Genomic DNA, 25000 nt, shown 5'->3' with positions numbered 1-25000 from the left:
TAGTCTCTTCTTGACTGGTCATAGAGTATACTTCTTCCCACCGCCGGTTTATGCGATGGCTTTTGGCCTTCGGATACGTGCTGCAGCGGTGCCTCGTGCGCATCCCCATGGGCAGGAAGTTCCTCCTCTGTCCATGCTGCCACTGGGTAACCTGTCCTCTTGGTCCCTTCAGGTTGCATAAATTTGAGAATTGATATACACACTGCAATCCTATTGCCATTGACCTGTCCTGTCCTGTGTTGGTATTGTGGTGGTGTAGGTGAGCGCTACGACAATAATGTAGCCCGCAATGTCACAGATCGTATGCGTATCGAGCGTGAGCTAGTCCATGCTCTGTTCCTGGGAGCGTTGACGCACAGCGAGGCGGTGAAAGAAGGCACCAGCACGCCGGCTTTGTTCGCCAACCCAACTGGAGAAAAGGTATGTGTGTGTGTGTGTGTGTGTGTGTGTGTGTGTGTGTGTGTGTGTGTGTGTGTATGTATGCATGCATGCGTGCATGCGTGTGTGCACGTGTGTGTGTGCATGCGTATGTGCAAGTGTGTGTGCACGTGTGCATGCTCGTGTTTGTATTTTTTCTTTTTTCTTGGGTTCTGCCTGTGACCATAGCCAATTTACATTGTAATGTACAAATTGGTACTACAAAATGGTCCGTTTTGGAGTGTCAAGTGCATGTTACATGTGTGATCTGATGATGACATGTGCAATCTGTTGATGCCTTTATGCAATTTAAAAGTTAGTTTACGTGTATACTTGCATTGTTTACATGTATACTTACTGTGCTGAATATTGCGCTGTGTTGTGTGTGGTGCGAATGGCCTGTGTTGCCTTTTTTTCTGGCTAGGACCACCGGTTGGTTGAGGAGGTTCTTAAGACTGTTGCCGAGTGAGTAGAGGTTATGTTGCGCATTGTACTGTTGTAGTTTGCAAATCCTCCGCGCACCACAGCTTCAGTCATGGTGCATGCATGCATGCCTGTACAATCATACTCCCATGCGCGGTTCAGATGGTCGCAAGACCGAGACTCTGCCAACCGGTTGTTTATGGTTGCAGTCAGGAGCGCTGTTCTCAAGTTAATGTGTCCTCCACCTTGTCACATGCGGTCTTCATCGTCAAACACGTTAGCGTATCAAGCAAGGCTTACCTAAGGGCTAAGGCAGACTAGTACCATGCAGCAGCAGCAATCCAGAAGTATGGCACCTGCAGTAGGTCAGCTTCAAAACTTTCTGTGCTCTGACGTTTCTTTGCGAGCGTTTTTCTGCAAGCGATGACTACTGAAGTACAGTGCTGGCAACTGAAATCCGACCCCTGAGCGGTGCGCTCACATCACAAAGACCCAACACGGGATGGTAAAACTACGAAACAGAGACCGCCAGAATGTGAACCCACCACTCAGGGGGTCGGATTTCAGTTGCCAGCGCTGTAGTTCTTGTGCAAATGGTGATGACTAGCTGTGGTGACCTGTATTCATGCAATGCTGATACATTCTGGGTATGATTTGAATGTGTGCCAATCCTGCTGTTCTTTCCTTGTTTATGTATATATCAGGCGGAAGACTAGTCGTACTGGACAGACAGCTGAGTATCACTTGAAGGACGAGTACTTCTCACAGTGCACTCCTTTCTACTATCATCATAACAAGCAGCAGCAGTCCAAGGTACGGTGCTGCTGGCTTTTCTTTTCTTCTCATTGTGTTGGTGCACCAACTCCAGTGTGGTTCCTGGCTTCCCGCACTGCACATGCAGCTGCACAGTGTGTTGAAGGCAGCACACCACACGGCTGGCCCATAGAAAGGGATTATGGTTGCAGTGTATTGAAGGCAGCACGCCACACAGCTGGCCCATAGAAAGGGATCATGGTTGCAGTGTATTGAAGGCAGCACGCCACACGGCTGGCTCATAGCAAGGGAGCATGGTTGCAGTGTATTGAAGGCAGCACGCCACACGGCTGGCCCATAGAAAGGGATCATGGTTGCAGTGTATTGAAGGCAGCACGCCACACGGCTGGCTCATAGAAAGGGATCATGGTTGCATACTCTTGGTTGTGGACTCGTGCTCCAGTGTTTTTATTGCCAGTGTGTCTTTCTTGCTTGACTGCACTTGCATTAGTAAAAAAATGTTTTCTCATTGTGTGTGCGCTGAATTGACTTTGTTGTTATTTTTCCCAACAATGCTGCTTTGCATAGGTTCACATGCGAGGTCGTGGGGTCAAGGACTGGGGTGAGATTCTTTGCCATGTCATGTGTGCTGTGTATGCATCAGTTTGGAGGAATGACAAAGTTTGAAGAAAAAAACTTGTGACTCCCACTTTCATACACTGATCTTTGTGGGTGGTCTGTGGGGCTGATCTTTGAGGCTGACCTTTGAGGCTGGTCTTTGGGGCTGGTGTTTGTGGATGGTCCTTGTGGCTGGTCTTTGTGGATGGTCTTTGTGGCTGGTCTTTGTGACTACTGCATTGCTGCATGGCCCTTGGCTAAAGGACCTGCATTGCTAACGTTGGCTTTGTACTGTGCTCTGGTGTGCACTTGTTGTGGGTCTTTCAGTGGGTCTCACACCATTGCCAGTGTTCAGGCCCAGACTGGAGCCAGTCTTGTCGATCATGTCTTCCGATTCTCTGCACAAGTTCATCGCTTACTCGCTGCATGCTTGCACCAATCTAGAGGCGAAGCTCTGGAACGAGCAGACACTTCACCAGGTCAGTCCAGTAGCCTGATTCTGCATGTCCATGTTTGCCACAGCAATATTAAAGAGGATGATGTGAACGGTGTATTATTTCTATACCTTTCTCCCCCTCATTCCGTACTGCTGCTGCTGCTGCTGCTGCTGCTGCTGCTGCTGTTTACAGGAGTCAGCGTCATGTTTCATTCTGGTCAGATTGGTAGCACAGATGTCGTATGTAATCCTGGTTGGACTAATAGCACAGTAGTTTGTGTACAATGTGCTGACTAGTTGGATTGTGCATTCACGTATTGCCCTGCTTGATGCTATCATGCCTGCCTGACACCTTGTATGCTGACAATGGTGCCAGCCTGATCCATCTGATACGGTACCAACCTAGTAGATCTACCAACCTTTCCTTTAACCTTTCCCGTTTTCTGCTAATACATGTACAGACTCTGTACCTTATTGGAATGATGTGTCAAGAGGAGGACCTGTATGCAAGGCAAGTCGCCGGTCGCAACAAAGATCAGCTCAAGTTCTCGTTCATGCAGGCAATGATCGAGAAGACCTTTGCTATAAGTGGTAAGGCTGTATGCCGCTTGCCATGGTTGCCAGGCCAGTTCTCTCTCTCTCTCTCTCTCTCTCTCTCTCTCTCTCTCTCTCCTCTCTCTCTCTCTCTCTCTCTCTCTCTCTCACACTCACACACACACACACACACGCACACACACACACGCATGCACTCACACACACACTCACACTCTCATTCTCTCGATCGATCGATCCCCAAACAGACTGCTTTGGAGTTGCAGTGCTGTGCTGCTGCATTTGTCATCGTGCCCGTTATAGTCAACCCCGTGCTACGCTTCACTGAAGTTCAGGAATGCACGATTGCTGGATCGATGTTGGAGGGTGTGCCCTCTCTAATGTTCTGCTGTAGCTGCTACTGCTGCTGCTGTATATGTGCACTGGCAGTTTCTGCTCTGCATGGGAGTCAGTACAGCACGATTGTAACCGCTGTTTGTGCATGGTCTGTGCATGTGTGCATCTTTTGGTGCATTTCTTTCTTTAGATAATGTGTCCATCTTCAGTTTACTGGTGAAGCTGCAGGACACTGATCGTGCTGACGAGTACAAAGCATTGTTGCAACGTGTCATTGAGGTGAGTGCTGGGCACAGCAGCTGAGCGGCCTCTCCCTTTACTTGTAACTTCGGCTCGGGCACTTTGTACAATCATGCATATGTACATTAAGCACAGCAATAATAATATCATTGTCCAAGTGAACAGAATTGGCTAGTGTTCAAGTACTGCAGTGGCCTCCACGGCAACCAGTGACGCCGGAGAGGAAGTATCGGGAGACATGTTGAGAGAAGGCAATCCACGAAGACACGTCACGCTTGGCCGAAGCAGAGCGAAGCTAAGGCGGCAGCAAACCCAAGCCGTTACAACACTGTAGGGCTCCTGGATCTTATCTGCCAACAAGGAAGCTATCCTCTTGTGGAGAGCTGCGCAGTGGCGGCCCATTCCACCAATGTATGCTGAGTGTACAGTACTCAGTATACGCTATGCACTGTACAGTGTATAGTGTATAGTGTGCAGTATACAGTGCAGTTCTACTGTTGAAGGTTCTGGTGCGCCACACTCCAATCTAGGAACAGATGGGCTTTTTTTTTACACGCGGCCAGCGTCTAAACGAGACATCTTTGCTCATGCCTGTGTGCGGGCGTGTGTGTGCGTGTGTGTGTGTGTGCGTGTGTCTGGTGTGTTTTGTGTGCGTGTGTGTGTGTGTGTTCGTGTGCTTTTGTGCTCAACTGGATATGCATAGATGCTCTCTGCGAACAAGAAGAAGCTGCTGGCAGACCAAGGGCAGACTCTGACGCTTTCAGGTGTGGACGCAGTCGACGGAAACACACCGGTGGTGGAGACTCCGAAAAGCCCTAGAACCACAGCTGAAGAGGAGAAGGCAGAGCGCAAGAAGAAGGCTGCGGCACAGAGAGCCAAGGCCATGCAGCGCATGCAAGATCTGCAGAGGACCTTCTTGGCCACGGACGAAGCAGAACATGCTGCTAGTGCCGGCGCGGCATCGTAAGTGAAGTGGCGTGCGGTGTGTGTGCACATGTGTGCGTTTGTGTGTGTGTGCTCGTGTGTATGTGGGGGGGGGGGGGATTTCCACGTGTAGAAAGGTCACACATTTTAAAAGTCTCCTGGAAAGCTGCAGCTCTCTCACAGACACCAACACACTCATCTAGGGTGCTTTTAAAATAGCTTGGCCAACGAGACGAATGGGGGTGTCACAATGCCGCAAACGTGTCATTACATTCTCTGGTAGAGTGAGTGCTTGTCCTCCCGTACACTGAGGGCTTGTCCTCCCGTACACTGAGGGCTCGTCCTCCCGTACACTGAGGGCTCGTCCTCCCGTACAGTGAGGGCTCGTCCTCCAGTATAGTGAGGGCGTGTCCTCCTGTACCTGATTGTTTCACTGAATAACTGTATCATGACAGGTGAGGGATCTCGGAACCGAAAAATGCATTTTACTCAAAATGAAGTGTTCACTGTAAACGTCCTTCAGTCGATGATTTTCTATAGGTTGGCGAGGGAAGCGGGTGATGAGCGGAATGGATAAGAGAGGTTCGCCAGGACTTCTGCATGACTATACTGTAAAGTACTTTGAGAGCGCCCCGTCTCGCGAGAGCACCTCACCTTGATTTTACGGGCAGGGAAAGGAAAATCGTATGGCAGAGTGCAACGAAGTTCGTTGATATACCAAGGTCACACTTAGCAGGTTTTTGTGTGGAGCTCGTGTCCGCTCGAAGGTAAATTGAGTACGGATTGACTGCACAACGTGCAGTGTGTGTGTGCAAGGTCCGTGTCGTATGACCTAAAGACAGGAGACCAGCTCCACAAGACGACCACGAAAGGACGAGATGGTGGGGCGCTCTGGCGGTACTTTACGGTACATGTATGCACCGTTCTTTCTAGCTGCAGATGGGACCCTAAGTGTGCTCCCTGCTGTCAATACATGTATGTTGAGCAGTGCATTGTGGACTGTCTTTTGCTGCTATCTTCTTGGGTCTAGTGAGGCTTCAAGCGCTGTGTCTGCTGCTGCTGCTGCCGCCGCCGCAACTGGTGGTGATGATCCCATGTCCACATCTAGCTGCGCCGTGGCTAGCGCTGCTGAAGCAGTCCAGCCGCCGTCGGTCATGAAGCTCATGTGCATACTCTGTCAGGAGGAAGAGGAGGTGACATCTGAGAATGCGGCTATGGTCATGCCGGGCTACTGTGGAATGTAAGTACCTGCTCTGTTGTAGTACCGGTATCTACCGATGTGTAGCCTGTCTTGTGTGTTAGTATCTTACCGGTCTGTAGCCCGTGTGGTGCTTTTCATCATGCCAATCTTGATGCTGCACATCGGTCCGGCTGAAACGCCTTTTGCTCTGCACATTGTGATTGCAGTTATCACATCACAGTGTGTTGTATCATTGTTGTTACAATCCGTCTTTGGCAAGTTATTGTTTCTTTTTATCGTTTACATAAAGTCTTGTCTTTGTGCTCTGTGTGTATTGGCTATGCGTCTAGCCTCCTAGCCACCACTTCTTTCATGTTTGATAACGTGCTTGATTGCAACGCGATGATGTTCTGTTTTCCTATTTTCTGCATTCCTCCACCCGTGTGTTGATGCGCTCTACAAGATCTCGTGTCGTAGGCGTTGATCAGCTCATGACCCCGGCCAGCTTGTCAGGTAGGTCCGTTGCCTGTTATACCACTACCATCACCACCGCCATCACCTCACTGACCTGCTTTAGTACAAGTACATGCAACATTGTATTGTTCTATCTACTATTGCACCTCAGGTCGCTACCGTCATACAGCATGACATTGTGTACATGTACGTGTCCAGACCAATACATGATGGCCTGTCGCACAGTACAATACAATACAGTACAGTACAGTGCAGTGCAGTGCAGTGCAGTGCAGTGCAGTACAATACAATACAGTACAGTACAGTACCCGTCACTATTCTGATGAGTTTCAGCAGCAGCAGCAGCAGTCCTCAGTACCAGTGTATCACTACTGTTGGCATGGGTACCGTGATTTCTTTCTGTGGTTACGGTAGATAGATCAGGGGCGTCGGAACCGGTGCAGCAGGTGCGATATAATTTTCGATTTTTTTATTTTTTTACATTTCAACCTTGTTGGTGGCTTGTCGACTCTTGTACAGGTACCATGTTTTACATCGACAATGCGGTGTATCATCAGTATGCATATTCTTTTTATTATTCTATATGGCTTTTTAGGCCCAATTTTCAAAAACAAATTCGGGGGAGGACCCCCGGACCCCCCTCTCACACTTTGGCCGCACCAATGTTAAACTCCTTCCGACGCCCCTGTAGATAGTCCGTAGTTCTAGTAACTGTGTATGTACGCGCATCATGCGTGTAGTTTCCCTTAGCAAGGATACTACTGTCGTGGACATGGAAATCCAGTCGATTGACCGGGGCCGGCGCCCTCAGCGCGTACATAGAACAGTGCACAATCATGTTGATCCGATGCGACCAGCGCGCTGCAGCGCAATGTCATACATGTACTGCTTACACACGACTGCATAGCCAGCGCCATGGGGCCGCTAGACGTGTGACCGGATTTCCATGTCCACGACAGTAGTACAGTAAAACCTGTGACTAACGACCACCCCTTGGGGCCAGAGAAAGCAGTCTTAAGCAACGCACAACCGTAATATATGAATGTGAGACCCTCCGTGCCTGGCAAAGTGGTCAGGAGTACCAGGCTGGTCGCTAGTCACGGTGGTCTTTAGTTACAGGTTTTACTGTAGTACCAGGCTGGTCGCTAGTCACGGTGGTCTTTAGTTACAGGTTTTACTGTAGTACCAGGCTGGTCGCTAGTCACGGTGGTCTTTAGTTACAGGTTTTACTGTAGTACCAGGCTGGTCGCTAGTCACGGTGGTCTTTAGTTACAGGTTTTACTGTAGTACCAGGCTGGTCGCTAGTCACGGTGGTCTTTAGTTACAGGTTTTACTGTAGTACCAGGCTGGTCGCTAGTCACAGTGGTCTTTAGTTACAGGTTTTACTGTAGTACCAGGCTGGTCGCTAGTCACGGTGGTCTTTAGTTACAGGTTTTACTGTAGTCATACAGTAGTACTGTGCCTTCTCAGCTTGTAAGCAGACTGCATTGTGTTACGCGGTGCTCAGTTCTGATCACTGTTCTAACATTGTTCCTTTGCTCTTTTACTCTTTCTCCTGGGCAGAATTTGATGCCATTCTTTGCCCGAGCAATCTGCCATTTGGAGTTCATGTCAACTGCTGTGGGCATGCCATGCATGCGTCGTGCCATGCAGAGTAAGAGACTGTTTGAGTGTGCCATGACCAGTACAGTATATGTACCGTACTAGTGCTAATGAGCTGCCATAATTCAGCTTTGTTACTGGTTTATTGTGTGCGTGATCACATCACTCCCTGCCTGTGCATGCTCTGCGCCGTGTGTGTATGTGTGTGCGTGCGTGCGTGTACATGCGAGAGAGAGAGAGAGAGAGAGAGAGAGAGAGAGAGAGAGAGAGAGAGAGAGAGAGAGAGAGAGAGAGAGAGAGAGAGAGAGAGGGGGGGGGGGGGAGGGAAAGGGGAGGGAGGGAGACGTAGAAAGGGAGAGTTGTTGGGGGGGGGGGGCTTGGTGCCAATTAGCACAGGCAGCACAGCTGAGCAGTGCACATCGGTTTGCATTTTGTCTGTACAACTGTTGACAGAACGTTCATTGTACTGGTATTCTGGTAATAATGTAGTGATGTGTTGATGATGTAGAAACCCTACACAATCATGCAATGATGACTACATGTGCATGTACATTGTTCTGTCTGATCTCCTGCAGGTGGCTACGCACGGAAAGTCAGAAGCGGAGGCACTCCCAGCCTGCTAGTCAGACGTACCGCTGTCCAATGTGTAACAATGTTGGAAATCTGGCCATGCCTGTGTTCCCACGGCGTGTTGCACAGCTGCCTGGCCGGTAAGTTCCTCCAGTACAGTACTGTCGGTTGCCCCGAAGAACTGGGGGGGGGGGGGGGGGGGGGTCGTCAGCCTCCTAGCCTAGACCGTTCTTATTTTCATGTACCACGGTCTATGCGCAGTCGAGTCACCGTGTAAACATTGGTATACTGTGCTTGGTGAAATTCTAGCCTGGTCGTTCTTCGGCGCTCCGTTCTTCATCGCCCGCCAGTACCGTACTCAGTAGACCAGTCCTGGAGATGTCATACCTTAGAGGACATCCTGTGACCAAATGCTCGTGTGGCATGGCCATGCAGGGTTATAGCCAGAACAAAAGTGAACCGGGGGGGGGGGGGGGGGGGGGGGATCATCGGACCCAAAATTTTGTGATTTAACAGCCATTTTGTGCCGCCATTTTATGCCGTGCTACTACACAATGTGTACTTATCATGCATATAAACGGGTGGTGCTAGCACTCTGAAGGCTGGCGCATTCCTTCTGAAAGGGGCGGTCAAAAAGTGAAGGAGGGCGCAGCGCCCCGCTATGTCGCTTTGGCGAGAACCCTGGCATGCTGTCTGCGTAGCCAAATCAATAGCACTCGGCATAATTCTGTGATATCTAACCCGGTTTCTCAAACACCATTCCTCACACGTAATAGCCACCCCTGAAATTTACATATTGCTCAAACAAGTACTTGCATGAAATATGCAGTTTAAGGAACAAAGTGAATGAAATACACAAGATTCTATATAATAAGAAAATAGATATACCGTATTTTCCGGGGTGTTAGCCATACTGGGCTCTAAGCCCCCCCCCCCCCATTCGGGCCCAAAATTCGTACTTTTGTTGACATCCAGAGCATAAGGCGCATGTGAGACTTAGAATTTGTTGGCAACCTATTGGTGCATACAAGATGCCAACAATGGTTCAAAAGTTATGAAACACGACGGGAGTTCTAGCAAAAGTTTCCGTCACTCTGAGCTGACAACATGTAGAGGCTTTGTGCTAGTGCAAATGATGAATGGAGCGCTGTAGCGCTGGTCGATTCGCATCCAGCATTCGGAGTTTTTAGTACGCGTTTTAAAAGTGTGAGGAATGGTGTTTGAGAAACCAGGTTAGATATCACAGAATTATGCCGAGTGCTATTGATTTGGCTGTGATCAGATGCAATGGGTGTGCTGCTGCGGTCGAGTAAACTACTTACACGCGATAGTGTCGCGGTTCACCCTGCTGCTTGCTAATCCTACCTTGCCAGCAGCTGCATTACGTCGCCTTATGTCATCGCTTGACCTTGTTCATTCATTATCACGTCATACATGTATGGCAGGGGGCAACGTATATGCTTGGTGCAAAGTTGTGTGTAGCGGGTGACACCGGCCTTGTTTCGTTCTTGCTGCTGGACTCTTGTAAGGCCGTGGCTGACATACAGAAGCTTGTCATCGACTCGCAGTTCAAACCTCCTACGTTAGATTGACGTGAAATTTTGGGGATCCTTATACATTCTGTAGACACTCTTGACCAGCCTGGATGCTGTTTGAATAGCTTGCTGCACGATCACTCTGCAGTTTTCATTGGGAGTAAGGTACAGCCGTTTTCCCATCTGGGTGGCACGTTTGGCTATGTGAGATAGCGCCTAGCGTTTTCAATGCCACTTTGGTACGCTTCACCTTGGTCTGTTGCTTGGGAATACTCATCCAGCAGCCCACGGATTCTGTTTTCAGTACACGTGTTAGAAAGCAGGTGAGGGGGAAGATTCGACTTGCTCTCAAGGGGACTCTTCGGCGCAGAGGCTATTGTCTGCATAAGCTGTCGCTGCTCGTTGTCAAATCCAATGGTCACCAAGCCTGTGGAATCTGCAGTGTAGTGCCTCCAAGTCCAGTGAGCCAATCCTTTACTAACGTGTAACTCCCACCGGGACCCACAGGTGCCCAACAATATCTAACGTTGTTCTGCTCTGTGTTATTGCATAGACAACAGCCTGCAGCAGAAAGTTGTTCTGCTTATGGGAAGTTCCAATTACGGAAGTGAAATTCGTCCTTATTCTGCTGCTCTTCGGCGGAATGAAGAGCATAAACAACATTGGTTAAAACCAGGGAGTCGTAAAATTTTACAACTCCCTGGTTAAAACTACGAAGCTACATCTTTTGAGCCCCGCGCTAAATAAGACTTGAGCTGTTGCTGCTCGTTGTCAAATCCAATGGTCACAAAGCCTTTTGGAATCTGCAGTGGAGTGCCTCCAAATCCAACATTATCTACCGTTGTTCTGCTCTGTGTTATTGCATTGACAACATGTTAACAGGCTGCAGCAGCCAGAATGTCCATCTCACAGCAATGATTTAGATTACAATCTGGATACATGCATTCTATAGCTTCCAAACTGGTGCATTCGGCTCTTTGGTGAAGAACATGTAATTCCACCACTCATGCAACCTGTGAATGTCTCAACGACAGGGTTCTACTTCTTAAAGCTCGAGCTATCTGTTGGAATAGTCATGAGTTGTTCAATAGATTTTCCTTTCGTTCGCAAAAGCAGGCGCTTCATGAAAGCATATCTTCTCGACAAGTGCAACCTGTCCTTCAACGCTACGCAGAACTCAGCTTCTCCCTGGCGCTTCATGAAAGCATATCTTCTCGGCAAGTGCAACCCGTCCTTCAACGCTACTCAGAACTCAGCTTCTCCCTGGCGCTTCATGAAAGTGTATCTGCTCGGCAAGTGCAACCCGTCCTTCAACGCTACTCAGAACTCAGCTTCTCCCACGCAAGATCCTCTTTACACGTTTCCAGTTTCTGCTGCAAAGAAGCCATGGTAGTTAGTCTGCATACCTTCCAAATCTGCAGCTTTTATTGTGCACCCCTCTGGAGACTGGCACCAGCAACGCCGCTACTACTGCTACTTCAAGTACTAGTAGCACCCTGACTGATATCAAGTACTAGCAGCACCCTGACTGATATCAAGTACTAGCAGCACCCTGACTGATATAAGTACTAGCAGCACCCTGACTGATATGTTGTGGTAAAGGCACATCTAAAGGAGAGGACAGAGAACTACTACCGCCGTAGTAGTATCTTTGGGAGTTGTTATGTTGGCTACATTCCTTACAGGATCTGAATCCTCTTACTCCGCAGCACTAGCTGGTAGTGTTTGGCTGGAAACGCACGGTGGGTGGCTAAGAATATCGTCCCTTTGGTCCACTTGATTTCGGCAGGATCGGCAAATAGACTCTATCCGAGTGCCAGCGATACGATGGCCAACAGTACATCTAGAACTGATTTCCTCCTTGTCTTGCCCCTTGGGCTCGATGAAGACGATCCCCAGTCAGAATGAAAAGCATTTTTGCAGATAAATTTACCAGGGGTGCCACCATGTGGGTGGGGGAGGGGAATGGTATTTGTGCATGGCATTGTGTCTGTTTCTCTGTGTCAACAGTCCTTCTTTCCTGCATCGTCTTTCACAGATCTATCAACATGTCTCGCTCTCTGAGCACGCTGGCCAGTGCTATCACAGCACGCCTGTTACAGCCCGCTAGTCAATCTCCGTCTCAAGAGTCCATTGATTCAGATACTGGTCAGTTATTAGTACATGTAGACTCATTACATGCACGCACGCATGCAAGCCCGTATCCACACACGCAGTATCACACACGCGCGTGCACGCACACACGCATGCACGCACGCACGCACACACACACACACACACACACACACACACACACACACTCAGCATGATCTGCATGATCTGCATGATCTGCATGATCTGTGTCAGTCAGACATGACTGTGTTTTTTATGTTTGTGCACGTGTGCATGCAATGTTCAGGCTCAGCCAGTGGTTTGCAGCGTTCTCGTCGACGGAGTGGTTCCACTGGTTTCACCACCACATTGGCGAAAGCGTATCGCTACTTTGCTGACCGAAGAGGCCGCAGGTGAGTTCTGTGAGACTGAAGAAGAATGATTACTCAGATTAGTACCGGCACTCATTGGTAGTGCTGCTACGGACTGTTCATGACTGTTCATGTCTGTTCATGACTGTTCATGACTGTTCATGTCTGCTCATCCTGTCTTCTTGTAGGGTGTCTGGAAACCAATGGATTAGGGCATGCACACATGCACATGGACACACACACACACACAAACACACACACACACACACACTACTGCTACTACTATAGCATGACTGCCCATTGGGCAATGTCACCCCCGGAGGGGGCCAGAGTTTGGAGGGCACCGTCATTGGCAGGACTTCTGGTGCCTCGTCAAATCTTGCTGTCGTCGGAAACGCTTCGGGCAATGCATGCAGATCAGCGGCAGTGATTCCCTATCGGCTGCAGCAAGACGTTTTCCACGGTTGCAGTTATGGCGGTTAAAACCAGCCCGGGACTTGAAGCAGCGATTGCAGCGTTGACAATGCTGAAAGCAGCAACTAGCGAGAGACGCCGTCAATGCCGTATCTGCATGTTCAGGGAGTGCAGGCTGGCAGCGATGAACTGCAAGCCCACCCTTACTTCGGAACCATCGGCAGCAACTGACGCATTGTGCTGAACCACGCTGTATGTGGACGGGAAGTTGGCGCTCAGCCAAACACTTGTGCCGTGCCTTGTCTTGAGGACGAGAGAAAGCCCGGTTGCAAGATGAGCAGAGTACGGATTTCTCTACTGCCCGAGGAGGCTGAAAAACCAGAACCTGCTCTCGCCAAGCTGACCGGTCTTGTGCGCAATCAAACCAGTCTGGAATGGACTTCGTGTCAGTAGCCACAACGTCTCACTCACACACACACACACACACACACACACACACACACACACACACACACACACACACACACACACACACACACACACACACACACACACACACACTTACACACACACACACACACACACACACACACACACACACACACACACACACACACACACACACACACACACACACGTTGTGTTCGTATTTGCATGACATTGTAAATCTCTCTTTCTCTCTCTCTTGCCGTTTCATGTCCTTGTGGTGTGTGGGCGTGTGTACATGTGTGTGTGCATGTGTGCACATAGGTCGGTGCCATCACAAAGTGAGGAGGCTACTGGTCCTGATAGTCTGATTGATCTCCTGCGCGATTTCGCAGGTGGTGTACAAAAGGTGATTATCACTCTCTCTCTCTCTCCCCCCCCCACGTGACTGCGGACTCTTACATGCACACTCACACAATAACCACACAACTGTTTGGCGATAGCGTGCTTCTTATATTATACCAAACTTGACACGCTGAGTCCAGCTTGACTCAGCTGAGTCCCTAATACTTTTTTCTGCTCTAACATGAAGCAGTGTCTGGTAGAAGGGAAAGAGAGAAAAAATTCTGGCCTTTTGCAAGCTATAGCAAGTAAGAAGTGCCGGCTGTGTAAAGCCACGCAACCATGAGGTCGGCCGGATAACGGTGAGCTTCCGGCACACATCTTGCCCTGCTGCTTCACCTGCGCATACCTGATACGGTGGTGCGCTTACGGGCTGCCTGAGCCCCAGATGCCTCCCTGATGCGCCACGTGGTGCAGTCAAAGCATCTGTGTGACTTTGGTGATCCGAATGCGAATGCAGCCTTGCCGGTCGCCCGCCTGCCTGCCGCGTACGTGACCAGCCTGAGTCTGACCCTGCCGCATTGAGCGCTTCTAGACACTGAGATCCGGTAGGTAGCGCACTGGGCTGCCAAATACGCGACTGGCTTGAGGACAGTCCCATACTGCACGGCAGGGCGCCCAGCTCAGGTCGCACGCGGTACCGGCGTGAGCTGGGCGCGGTGAGGGTTGGTGATAACTACAGTTTCCTCTTCCGGAAACTTCCATTTTTGTGATACATGTATTGTTGCTTTTATTCCTGTTTTGTGGGTTGTGGGTGGGGGTAGTGAAGGCCTTTGATGTTGACAGTGGTGGCGGCAGTGGGTGCCTTTCTGCAGGATGGAGTGGTCATCTTTGTTGTGGATAGTTCTCTTTTAAAACTTTGTGTTGACATTGTGTAATCCACCTTGTACTGTTTTTGAAGTGGTGATGGTCATGAGCTATGTGCTCAAACCATGTAAGGTGGTCATAGTGTTTTGCGCATGTGCTTTTTTTTCTTTTTTTTGTGTCCCCACTCTCATATCCTGTGCGTGTGTTTGTGTGTACGTGCGCGTGGGCGTGTGTATTTCCAATCGGGCTTCTATAGCGACTGGGAAGTTCAAATACTGAATCTGAGTCTGTTGATACCCTTGGTTCATCTCTAGGATACGGTATAATGTGCTTGGGTAAGTGCTGGTCAGGTAATGTGCATAGATGAGATAGTTTTTACAAGAGTTTATCAGGACAGGTTTTACATTTATACATAATGGACATCAGTGCGTCATGTAGTTTTAAAGGCATGGGGTATACCCGACTACTGACCTCTCACGTGTCACCAACAAACCACTTTTCGCCTATGAAAACCGGTGGTAGCGCACACGAAACATGTTGTTTCATTGTTGGGGATAGAAGTCGGCGATTGGCAGAAGTAAGGAGGATGTTTGAGTGAACGCCAACCCGTCAGGACTTAGCAGGGCATCTACATCACCAATATACATACTGACGTGAAGACTTAAGTCAGTTGATGGTTGAGATCAGATTTCAAGTACAAGCTAGCTTAGATTTAATCGTATTAGGCCTCAAAACAAACAAGATAACTTCCGTCCACAGTCTTGTGGAAAGTGACTATTGCTTGTGTGAGTTCTAGTTCAGCCGAACAGTCACTGTGAAAGTGATCGTACTTTACTCTACATGTTCTAGTAGGTGTGGATATTCTAATAGGTTTCTGTCTATGCTGCCCGTGCTTGCTGCTGTGTAGAGCGGCTCCTGCATTCGGAGCTTCGGAGCGTCTTTGGTGAGCTATCGTGTCGACTGGTGAGTGGCCCGTGCCGGTGGCAGTGCTTGTGGTAGTGCATGCTTCAACCCTTGCAGGGCTAGTATGTGTTTGTGTTGTGCCATGTAAATGTTTACGGCTACTTGTACACTCTGCTTGTCTTCAAATAGGACTCATCCTACCCTGTGGCCATTGACTGAGGGTGCGTTTGATTGGTACGATCTAGGACAGGATCGAACAGCTGGTGCTTATGGAGCAGCCTCATACCAACCAAATGTGCGCTAAACTTGGTTGCATTTGTCGAAATGTGTACAAGTCAGATCGTACGATATAACGAGTGCATGCCAAATGCAACCTTAACACGTTGCACATGATCGCAATGGACAAAAATCGAGGTTCCCGCCAAGTTTCGTTGTGAAAAAATATAGCTGCCCTGGCTGCTTCTGGCCGATCCAGAAAAGGTGCAGTCCCAACGCTACGCGCTGTTCTGGCGGATCCTGTTCTACTCGAAGTAGGTTGTCCCAACCAAACGCACCCTGGTTGTCTAGGAATGCTGGGGTCGCCATTGTTCCTTGAGTATGGCTCTGATTGTCTGAACAAACATTTTTTGTGTCGATGTGTGTATTTTAGAATGACCCGTATGAAGTTCTCACAGGGCTGGGATTTGAGGCCCGCTCGGAGTTGGCCCACTCCAGTGGAAAGCCAACGGTGATCACTCCGTCAGAAAGGCGTCTTCTGTCAGGTTAGTTTTAGAGTGACTGTGTGGGGGGGGGGGGGAGAGAGAGAGGGAGAGGGGAATCTCCTGGATTAGTAAATAAGCCTGCTTGATCTGTAATAGGCGGCCGTACTTCGAGAACTATAGACTGATGTACAATGTTGTGTTTCTTGGTGTGCACTTTTAATATTATTCCTTTTGTGTTGTTAACAGTGGTTGCACGATTGCTTTCCTCTGATGACGTGGCCCTGGACAGGCTGCCCAGTTTTGATACCCGTGTCTTCCACTTGGAGCCATTCCACCTTATGGTAAACACTCGTAGATAGAACTGTGCACGTCCTGTAGTGGTCAGTGAAGCAGTGAAGGCTTTGCTCCCCCATTGCAATGCCCATCTGCATCATGTATGTGATAGGTTTGATGAATGACAATGTCCGTCAATCTGCGTGTGTACGTGTATGATGTGGGTGAGCGTGTGGGTGTGGATGAGGGTGTGGGTGTGGGTGAAGGCAAGAGTACATAACCCCCCAAGAGTGTGCAACTCCCACATACCCTGCTGTACCGACAGAATTTCAAGTTGACGTCATTATTTATGATGCAATGCTCCTTGCACCAGTGGTTTACAACATGTGTACGGGTGTCAAGCATCACACGTTTTTCTTTGCAATAATTTTTACAGCATCAGATGGGCTTTGGTCCACCACAGGTTACGGATTCGTCTGATAATCCGTGTACAGTGCGCATTGCATCATAAAAATGACGTCAACTTGAAATTCTGTCGGGACAGCACCCATAGTCGAGTTGCACACTCTTGGGGGGTTATGTACTCTTGGTGAAGGTGAGCGTGTGGGTGTTCATGCTACCATCACAGTGTGCTTTCTAGTTTGTCCAATCCGAAACCTGATCGGCATCATTAGCCTCTTTCCCAGAAGCAATGTTTGGCATGTGGTCGCTGCTGCAGTGTGCTGGTGGTGGCAAGTTCTTTTCTTGCTGCCACTATGCTCGTGTTCTCCAGATTGCATTTAGAAACTGCTTCCCATGGAGATAATGATTCGTAATTGTGTATACCTGAGCAGGATCGGCGGAAGCAGCTTTTGATTGGTCCGGCCATACCCTAGTCTTTCATACAGTTTGTGTATGCTGTGGTGGGTACACATGGCCTTCTCAGCAGTGAAGAGGCGTTGATAGGCAAAGAGTTGGTCCGGCCATGGCCTGAGCAACCGCACCGCTTCCGCCGCCCTGCTGAAAACTTCTTATATTTCGGCATTTTAATACTCACCTCTATCCTCTTGGCTCTTTCTTTAAATGTTTGCGTGCAGGTTCAGTTATCTCTGCTATTCAACCAGTTCTCTCAGTCGTTGGAGGCCGATGTGATCCAGGCGCGTGGCTTGGTGGACTGGTGGCCGCTGAACCGGATGGAGTGCACACTGGTTGCTCTGCACCTAGCGCTCATTGTTCAAGTGGTGCAGATCCTGATCGTCGCCACTCCTGGTGAGTGTGGCCAGTGTGGTGTTGCTATACATGTAGTATTGCTAGTGTTGCTAGTGCTGCTGCAACTGTAAGCCCAGAACTCGAGCTTCAGGCAGCTGTTCAGCAGGTTTAGTTGCGAGGCCGTACTCTGCCAACTTCGCCTCGGCTTCAGCCTGGTGATTCTTTGAGACAAACACATCGTCGACGTAATTGTCGGCTCCTGGAACATCGCGCAGGACCCACTTCATTATGACGTCCATTATCTTAGGAGCGACAGAAAATCCGAAGCCCATGTGCTGCATGACGAATCGTTTGCCCTTCCACAACACAATCTGGAAGCACTGAAGCTGCTCTGCTACATGAACTTGTAGGTAAGCCTTCCGGATGTCCATGAGAACATACTCGTGTGCAGGACCAGCCTGGTGCCACTTGCGCAGCTTGTCTCCACAGATAGGGGCCTCTCTGCCAGGCTCAGACTTCACGAGACGATTCAGCGACCGGTAATCCAAGCACGGTCACACTGGAGTGGACTGTTTGTGCTCTTGTACTTGCGGAATGAGCGGCAGAACACACTGTGGGGGGACCATGGACTGATGAATCGTGCGGGACCAGCCAGCTGTTATGGATCCACAGATCGACTTCGTCTTGGAACAACTTCTCTTGCTCCGCCGGCTACTTATGGCGCGAGTATTCTCCGATACCCGACCCAACACTGGCTTCAGGACCGACGCCATCATTCCATTGCCATGTCAGTTCCCACCGGCTCAGTACAGTATTCCAGCGTACGCTGCCATCACTCGTTGAAAGTGTGACGTTGCCGACCTCATCCTCATCCACTGACACATACGGTAGTGGATGCTCGGACTTCTTCTCTTTGTGTAACTGACACTCTTTCTATATGCACGGGCAAACGTACATACATAGCATGCCCATGTCTACCCGTACATGTTGAGGGAAGGCGACCTCCCCACTGGCTGATGAGGCAGATCCTTGGCTGTAGGAACACTGTATTTATCTTACTTTTAAAGACCTTTGACCAACAGCATGTTCCAAGTAGCTGCGGGTCGTGTATTGGATATCTGAATATGAAATGTAGCAACGGAGAAGCTGCTCATGAGACATTGCAGTCAACCTACCCTTGTACATGTAACGATATTTGCGTCAGACCAAGAAATATCGTTATAAGGGTGATATTGTTATAAGGGTACTGGGTCATTTCATACGTGTACGTCATAATGCATGATTTTTGTTCATTTTTTACACTCTTCATAGCATCAAAACTAAGGTACCATTATGTATGTTCTATGCACATTGTGTACACAACAAGGCATTACCAGTGCTGCCAAACCGTCCGATTTTTCGGACAGTGTCCGATTTTTGAAGGCTCTTCCGAAAACCGATCCGAAAAGGGAAACGTCCGAAAAGCAGCCAAAATGTCGGAGATCATTACTTCCCTATGCAGAAGTCCTGTACTTTCACTTTTCAGCGCAACTGAAGGCACAAATCACTGTACATTTGCTTCTAAAAAGGCTAGCACTTGGCTGTGGAAGTGCAAAGTAACATGCCTGCATCAGGCTGGATGGCATGTACGCTGACAGTGTACAGAGTCAGTGTGCGACCACACTCATCATTACAAAATTCATGACAACTCCGGGGTTACCATGGCAACGAAGCGAATTTTCATGGTGTTTTAGGCGATATTTTGAATTCTCTGTAAAAAAATTGCCGAGGAGAAAACTTGGCAACATGCGGCCAGCCTTGGCGGTGAAGGGTGTCCGATTTTGGGCGAAAATTATTTGGCAGCACTGCATTACTGGTGCTCCCATTGCATTTCGTCATGTCCCAGCGACTTCTCAAGTGAAGCTTGCCCTACTTGGCAGCGGCGGATCCAGCGATCTCCAGAGGGGGTTCCAGTATAGTCAAAAGACTCAAAACTGAATGCTAGTAGCTCAGTCGGATACATGTAGATCTACATGTACATGGACGCGAGTATGGTTGCCAGTGGTACAAATACGAAATTTAGGGGGTTCCGCGGAACCCCTGGAACCCCTCCTGGATCCGCCCCTGCTTGGATAGTGGCCTCTACATATAGCCTGCTAGATATTGTTATAAAATGGAAAAATACTGAGTGGTCAGCCCACTTTATATCGTTATAGGGGGTAATATCGTTAGGGGTCGTCCACAAATATCGATATTTTTTTAGAGAAGATATTCGTTTGTTTGGGAGGTGGGGGGGAGGGGTTTGGGCCCTGTTCATCTCGTCTTTGAGAAAAAATATCGAACTCTATCTAGGGACGGGCACTGTTCGAACATGTAGTTTATGATCTACACGAAGTGAAAGTCAACCTCGTGAACATAGCCATGGCAAGGTTGTGCGACCGTGGCAACGTAAACCTAGGTGTATGGTGACATTAGAGTTGCAGCTGGTCACGTTTCATGAGGAAATTGCACTTCATTAAAAAAATATCGATCCTTTGCATAAACATGTATATCATGTATGTTCGTTTTGAGGGGGGAGGGAGGGGGTCTGGGGAGAAATGAACAAATATCGTCTTGAAAAAATATCGATATTTACGGACGGCCCCTTGTAGCAATAATTATTGTTATAAGGGCAAGGCGTTGTATACCAAAGTCAATGGAGTGATTTGGTTTGGCAGAAAAATATCGTACGGGTAATATCGTTATAGGGGTTATCGTTATAAGGGTAGGTTGACTGTACCTCTGAAATTTAAATCCTGACTGAGCCTGCCCCCGTTTCTGTGTGTGTGTGTGTGTGCACGCGCGCGCGCGCGCGTGTGTGTGTGTGTGTGTGTGTGTGTTGTGTATATGCAGAGAAGCTTCTGGAGATGCCTGTATCGGAATCCGTTGAGGAGCTGCCCAGCCAGTGTATACTCCACCTGTGGACAGCACTGAAGTCACATAACCTGTAAGCTAACGTGTTATCCCGAACAGTGCATGATGCAACATGCTACTTGCTACTTGCTTGCGTGTCATTGATGCACTCAGTCTTGTGGTGTAGTTGTGAAGATCTGTATCATTGATGCACGCAGTCTTGTATTGTACATGTAGTTGTGCATGTCTGTGTTGAGTAGTGTTGAGGATCCTGAGTGTTGTCACTGTTTACATGTCACTGGTGATTGCTCGATGACAGTCTCAGTGGATGAATAAGCTGGTGACCTGTTCCAGTACAGTGTCCGCATTGCTAGTTCTGGTACACAGTGTCCAGCACTAGCTAATCATCAGTCCTGATGTCATTGAGTACGACTGTCATCAGTCCTGATGTCATGGAGTACGACTGTAATTATTATGTTATTCTACGGTACACTGTTGAATGCGGATGTGCGATCATTGCTTTTCACACTGTTGAGCTTGAACTCCTGCTCTCCGGCATAGTGGTTCCAGGCCACTTTAGGGTGTGAATGTAGCAGTCTCTTTGGCAGTTCATTACCTTTAGACTTTTTAGTGCACCAGTCAGCAAAAGTTCCCATGTTTTATGTTTTTTTGGTTTTTTTAAACACGGTTTTTCTTCGTATTTCGGACTATTTCCAGCTTGAAGCACTGGCAGCCAATGCTGCAGCAGAGTGAGGTCACGGAACAACGGCTAGTGATGTACGTGCAGCAGGAACTGGTGCCGTTCTTGTCACGCGCAGCGCTCTTCCTGCGCTTCCAAGGTCACCCGCTACCTCCGCCTACTGCCGGTAAGTCGCAATCACGCACTGCTGCTGCTGCTGCCTGTTACTGTGTGCACGTACGCGTAGGCTAAGGCTGCAGGCTGCAGGCCATGTTACTGTGATGTTGTGCGTAGACTCTGGTAGTCTACATATCTGTGCTTGAGTGGACAGAGTTGTGTGGTTCCTGGTCAAGCAGCATTCATTCACACGCATTCAGTATTGCTTGATACATGATAGCATTCAACGGCACGTCAACTGGCTTGTGCAGCTGCAAAGCCTGCAATTAATTGCAGGAAAACTCCATTTATCCTTCTTTAGGGCAAGATGCATTTTAAACTGACGTCACTTGCCATTCAACTGCAGTACCTGTTTCAGACAGCAGTCACAGATTTTGGCATTCATTATGTATTTCACTACCTCGAGGTAAACACATGTAATGAATTCTCTTTCTTCTGATCTGCTACTGATCTGCTACTGGTGTGGCAATAGTTAGTGCGGTGGTATAGTCCGTGGTGGCTGCAAGTGTTAACTCACACGCTCTGTTTCTGTTGTCCTTCCTGCACGCACGCACACCGCAGATGGCTGGGAGAACTATGCTTCGCTGGCCAAGTTCCTGGGTCTGCCCGAGAGCATATCGGACGTGATGGCTGAGCAACTGTGCGGCACTGATTCCGCATTGTCGCGATGGATGAGTGTGTTGGAGTCGGCAGACAAAGCCTCCGATTCTCCAGTAGACACATGCCCAGCTAAGGTTGCCAGGACCAGCTCTAACATGTAAGCCACAATCAAACTTATACATGCATGCAGGAGAAATCTTGAAAATTCCAACCTTTGTTTGCCCGAGGAAAACTTACAATTACCCAGACAATTTAGCACAAGTTCTGAGGTAAACGTCTACTAATTGAACAGTCAGACAGTGTGTCGACTGGGCATGGACTAATGAGGAGTATCAATGAGGAATATTGAGGCATATGACATCCTGATACTTCGCTCGAGCCCATCGCGTGTGTGGCAAAAATTGCTGGGAAATGAATGCTGCCACCTACAGTAATGTGATGTGTTGACCTGAGCATGCAGCCATGTGAGCATCTCATCATGAAATGTACAGCTTGTGTGACTTGTCGACCTTAGTTCGCAGCTGCTTCCAATGCATGCTTTCTCATTTACGTCGCGAGTTCATCTTTTTGTCACTCAGAGTTGCGCTAGGTGGTATAATTATATCAGATGGGCAGGATTTCGTGCACCAGGGCACTCTGATTTATTGGGTTTGTTATCTATATAGTTGCCCAACACTGACATGATGTGCTCTGAGGCATCAGTGTCCAGAGAGCTTGAAGGCCACTCAAGTTCATGCATTTAGAATATTGCCTGCCTTCGATGCAGCTGACTCGAGCACTTTTTTTATCTCATTTGGCTCCTGTATTACTAGTGCTGGTGTGGTGTCATGTGTTTATGCTTTGAAGCCAGTGATCAACTGTTTGATGTGTTTGTTGCTTCCAAGTAACTTCCGATGTATTTTGGCGTCTTGCTAGGCAGGCAGGCATATTGAGATGGTCTAAGACCATGATTGAGAAACAGAGGGTACTGTACCAGGTTCAAGTCCTGCTTGGAAGCGGAAGGATTTTTTCCAGCCGTGCTGCGACCCACAGTTAATTGGGAACTCGTGGCCTGGCACGAGGAAAACATGGATGCAGTGAATGAGATTTTCGGTCTTTAACCACATGCTGGTGAGCTGATCTACTCACCTCCCACCGCTTTAGGAGCTGCATCTGCGCCTTGATCCTTGAAGGGTGGTGGGCCTGGTGGCGTTCCTACGGATGTGGAAAACTCGGCCTCTATAATAGAGAAACCGAGTCTGACGCGAACTGTGAATTTTTTTGGTGCATGTGTTTATGCATGTGTTTGTGCATGTGTCTGTGCATGTGTTTTGTACATGTATGTATGTGTCTCTGTGCATGTGTTTGTGTGTTACGTACTTGTTTGTCTCTCCCTCCCTATCCTCATTGTATATCTGTTTCAGCCATGTTCCCGGTGTGCGTGGTCTGAGTCAGCTACCTAACGACTACAGTGACTTTATCCAGCGTGTCTCCACACTAGAGTGAGTCAACAGCATGGTGTTCAACTGGCCGCTTGCGTTTCTTTTTCTTTCGTTTAGTACCCTGTGCAGTGTATGGTGTATGGTGCAGTGTGCAGTGACACAGTGGGGTCTGTGAGATCTGCTGCAAAGCAGTCCACAGTACACTGGCTGGCTCATGGTAGCTGTGCTTGCTATATAGCCACATGTACATAGCCACATGTACGTGTTGCTCACTGCCAAAACTGGTCACGTGGGTCTCCCCGGGAGAGGGGAAAGAGACTCAAAAGGAATCTTGGAAAGATGACTCGATTGGCTATTGAACCGCCCAACGGCCGACACCCCCTGAAATCCCCAAACACTCTGGGTGGACTTGAAAATGATCCCACTTATGGGCTCACCACACCTCAGTAAGTGGGTGAGGGCAAGGTGCAGAACAAGGATTGACGGCATCAGGGTATCCGTCCCGGGATCCAACTGCAGTTACCCCTGCCCCCAGTGAAGGTAATACTTGCTACTAGTGTGGGTGGCTAAATCAGGATGGATCTGATATAAGCTTCACTAGCACCATTGATTACACAAGAGTTAATCTAGCCAGAAGCAGTCCATGGTTAACAGGTATGTATACTTCAAATAGAAAGTATAATAATATTATGTAATTATGAACCCTGGAACCAACAAAGGTGGCAGGTACAACATTACACCTTCAAGCAGCCGAGACCGTTGGCAACGGACCTAACACAATCAGGCATAAGTGTACCCTCCAACCGAACTAGCTGGCACATGTACATAGCCACATACACATGTACATAGCCACATACACATGCACATGTACATAGCCACATACACATACACATGTACATAGCCACATACACATACATGTGTCTTGTAGTTGTAGACACTGCGTGTACCGTAAAGTACCGCCAGAGCACCCCGTCTCACGAGAGCGCCCCACCTTGATTTTACAGCCAGGGAATAGAAAATCGTAAGGCAGAGTGCAACGAAGTTTGTACAATGTGAGAACCGTAGTTTATTAAGGTCACACTAAGCAGGTTTTTGTGTGGAGCTCGTGTCCGCTCGAAGGTACGGATTGTCTGCAGAACGTGCAATATGTGTACAAAGTTCATGTCGTTGGATTTCTTTGGCCAGTACTGTGTGTATCCTCATGTATGTGTGTATGTGTGTATGTGTGTCCACGTGCACTGCAGGTGTCCGCAAGCCGTGCATGACAGCACATTGAACAAGCTAGTGAAGCACCCAGCCATGTGTCTCATCTGCGGAGAGTTTCTGTGTGCTATGACCTACTGCTGTCGCAAAGATCCCAACTGTGGCAATCTCTCCTATCACGCACAAATGTAAGCATGTGCACATGTATGCAAAAGAGAAAACGCTCGCAGATACATTGCTTTGGGTGGGGCAGTTTCTGTTAACACATTGGTTAAAACCTGTGCTAATTTTGGATCTCTGAAATTCGATGCTTCAGCAAAGTTCAAATTTTAAAGCGGTATGTTCTAATAACACTTACTTGAGTAGAGGGATTTCGCCTGTACTGCTTCTTCTTGTGACTCTATCCCATTGTG

General features: G+C 48.6%; 1 protein-coding gene across 1 annotated transcript in view; it reads left to right on the top strand.

The window, feature by feature from the left end:
* LOC135804901 (E3 ubiquitin-protein ligase UBR2-like) overlaps positions 1–25000 on the top strand; it is a 53531-nt gene that overhangs the window by 24279 nt on the left and 4252 nt on the right. Inside the window, exons 27-51 of the mRNA XM_065318874.1 lie at positions 260–420; positions 842–882; positions 1545–1653; positions 2182–2215; positions 2539–2690; positions 3109–3238; positions 3726–3814; positions 4479–4738; positions 5730–5939; positions 6343–6392; positions 7917–8007; positions 8531–8665; positions 12099–12208; positions 12459–12564; positions 13687–13771; positions 14828–14906; positions 15479–15534; positions 16124–16235; positions 16422–16516; positions 17525–17696; positions 20508–20601; positions 21225–21373; positions 21925–22120; positions 23367–23444; positions 24629–24775. Of these exons, the coding sequence (XP_065174946.1) occupies positions 260–420; positions 842–882; positions 1545–1653; positions 2182–2215; positions 2539–2690; positions 3109–3238; positions 3726–3814; positions 4479–4738; positions 5730–5939; positions 6343–6392; positions 7917–8007; positions 8531–8665; positions 12099–12208; positions 12459–12564; positions 13687–13771; positions 14828–14906; positions 15479–15534; positions 16124–16235; positions 16422–16516; positions 17525–17696; positions 20508–20601; positions 21225–21373; positions 21925–22120; positions 23367–23444; positions 24629–24775 (2941 nt within the window). The remainder of the gene's footprint in view (positions 1–259; positions 421–841; positions 883–1544; positions 1654–2181; positions 2216–2538; positions 2691–3108; positions 3239–3725; positions 3815–4478; positions 4739–5729; positions 5940–6342; positions 6393–7916; positions 8008–8530; positions 8666–12098; positions 12209–12458; positions 12565–13686; positions 13772–14827; positions 14907–15478; positions 15535–16123; positions 16236–16421; positions 16517–17524; positions 17697–20507; positions 20602–21224; positions 21374–21924; positions 22121–23366; positions 23445–24628; positions 24776–25000) is intronic.

This window comes from Sycon ciliatum, chromosome 1 (assembly GCF_964019385.1).
Source record: "Sycon ciliatum chromosome 1, ocSycCili1.1, whole genome shotgun sequence".
Lineage (NCBI taxonomy): Eukaryota > Metazoa > Porifera > Calcarea > Leucosolenida > Sycettidae > Sycon > Sycon ciliatum.
Note: the sequence above shows the minus strand (reverse complement) of the source record. Positions and strands in the feature narration are given on the sequence as shown.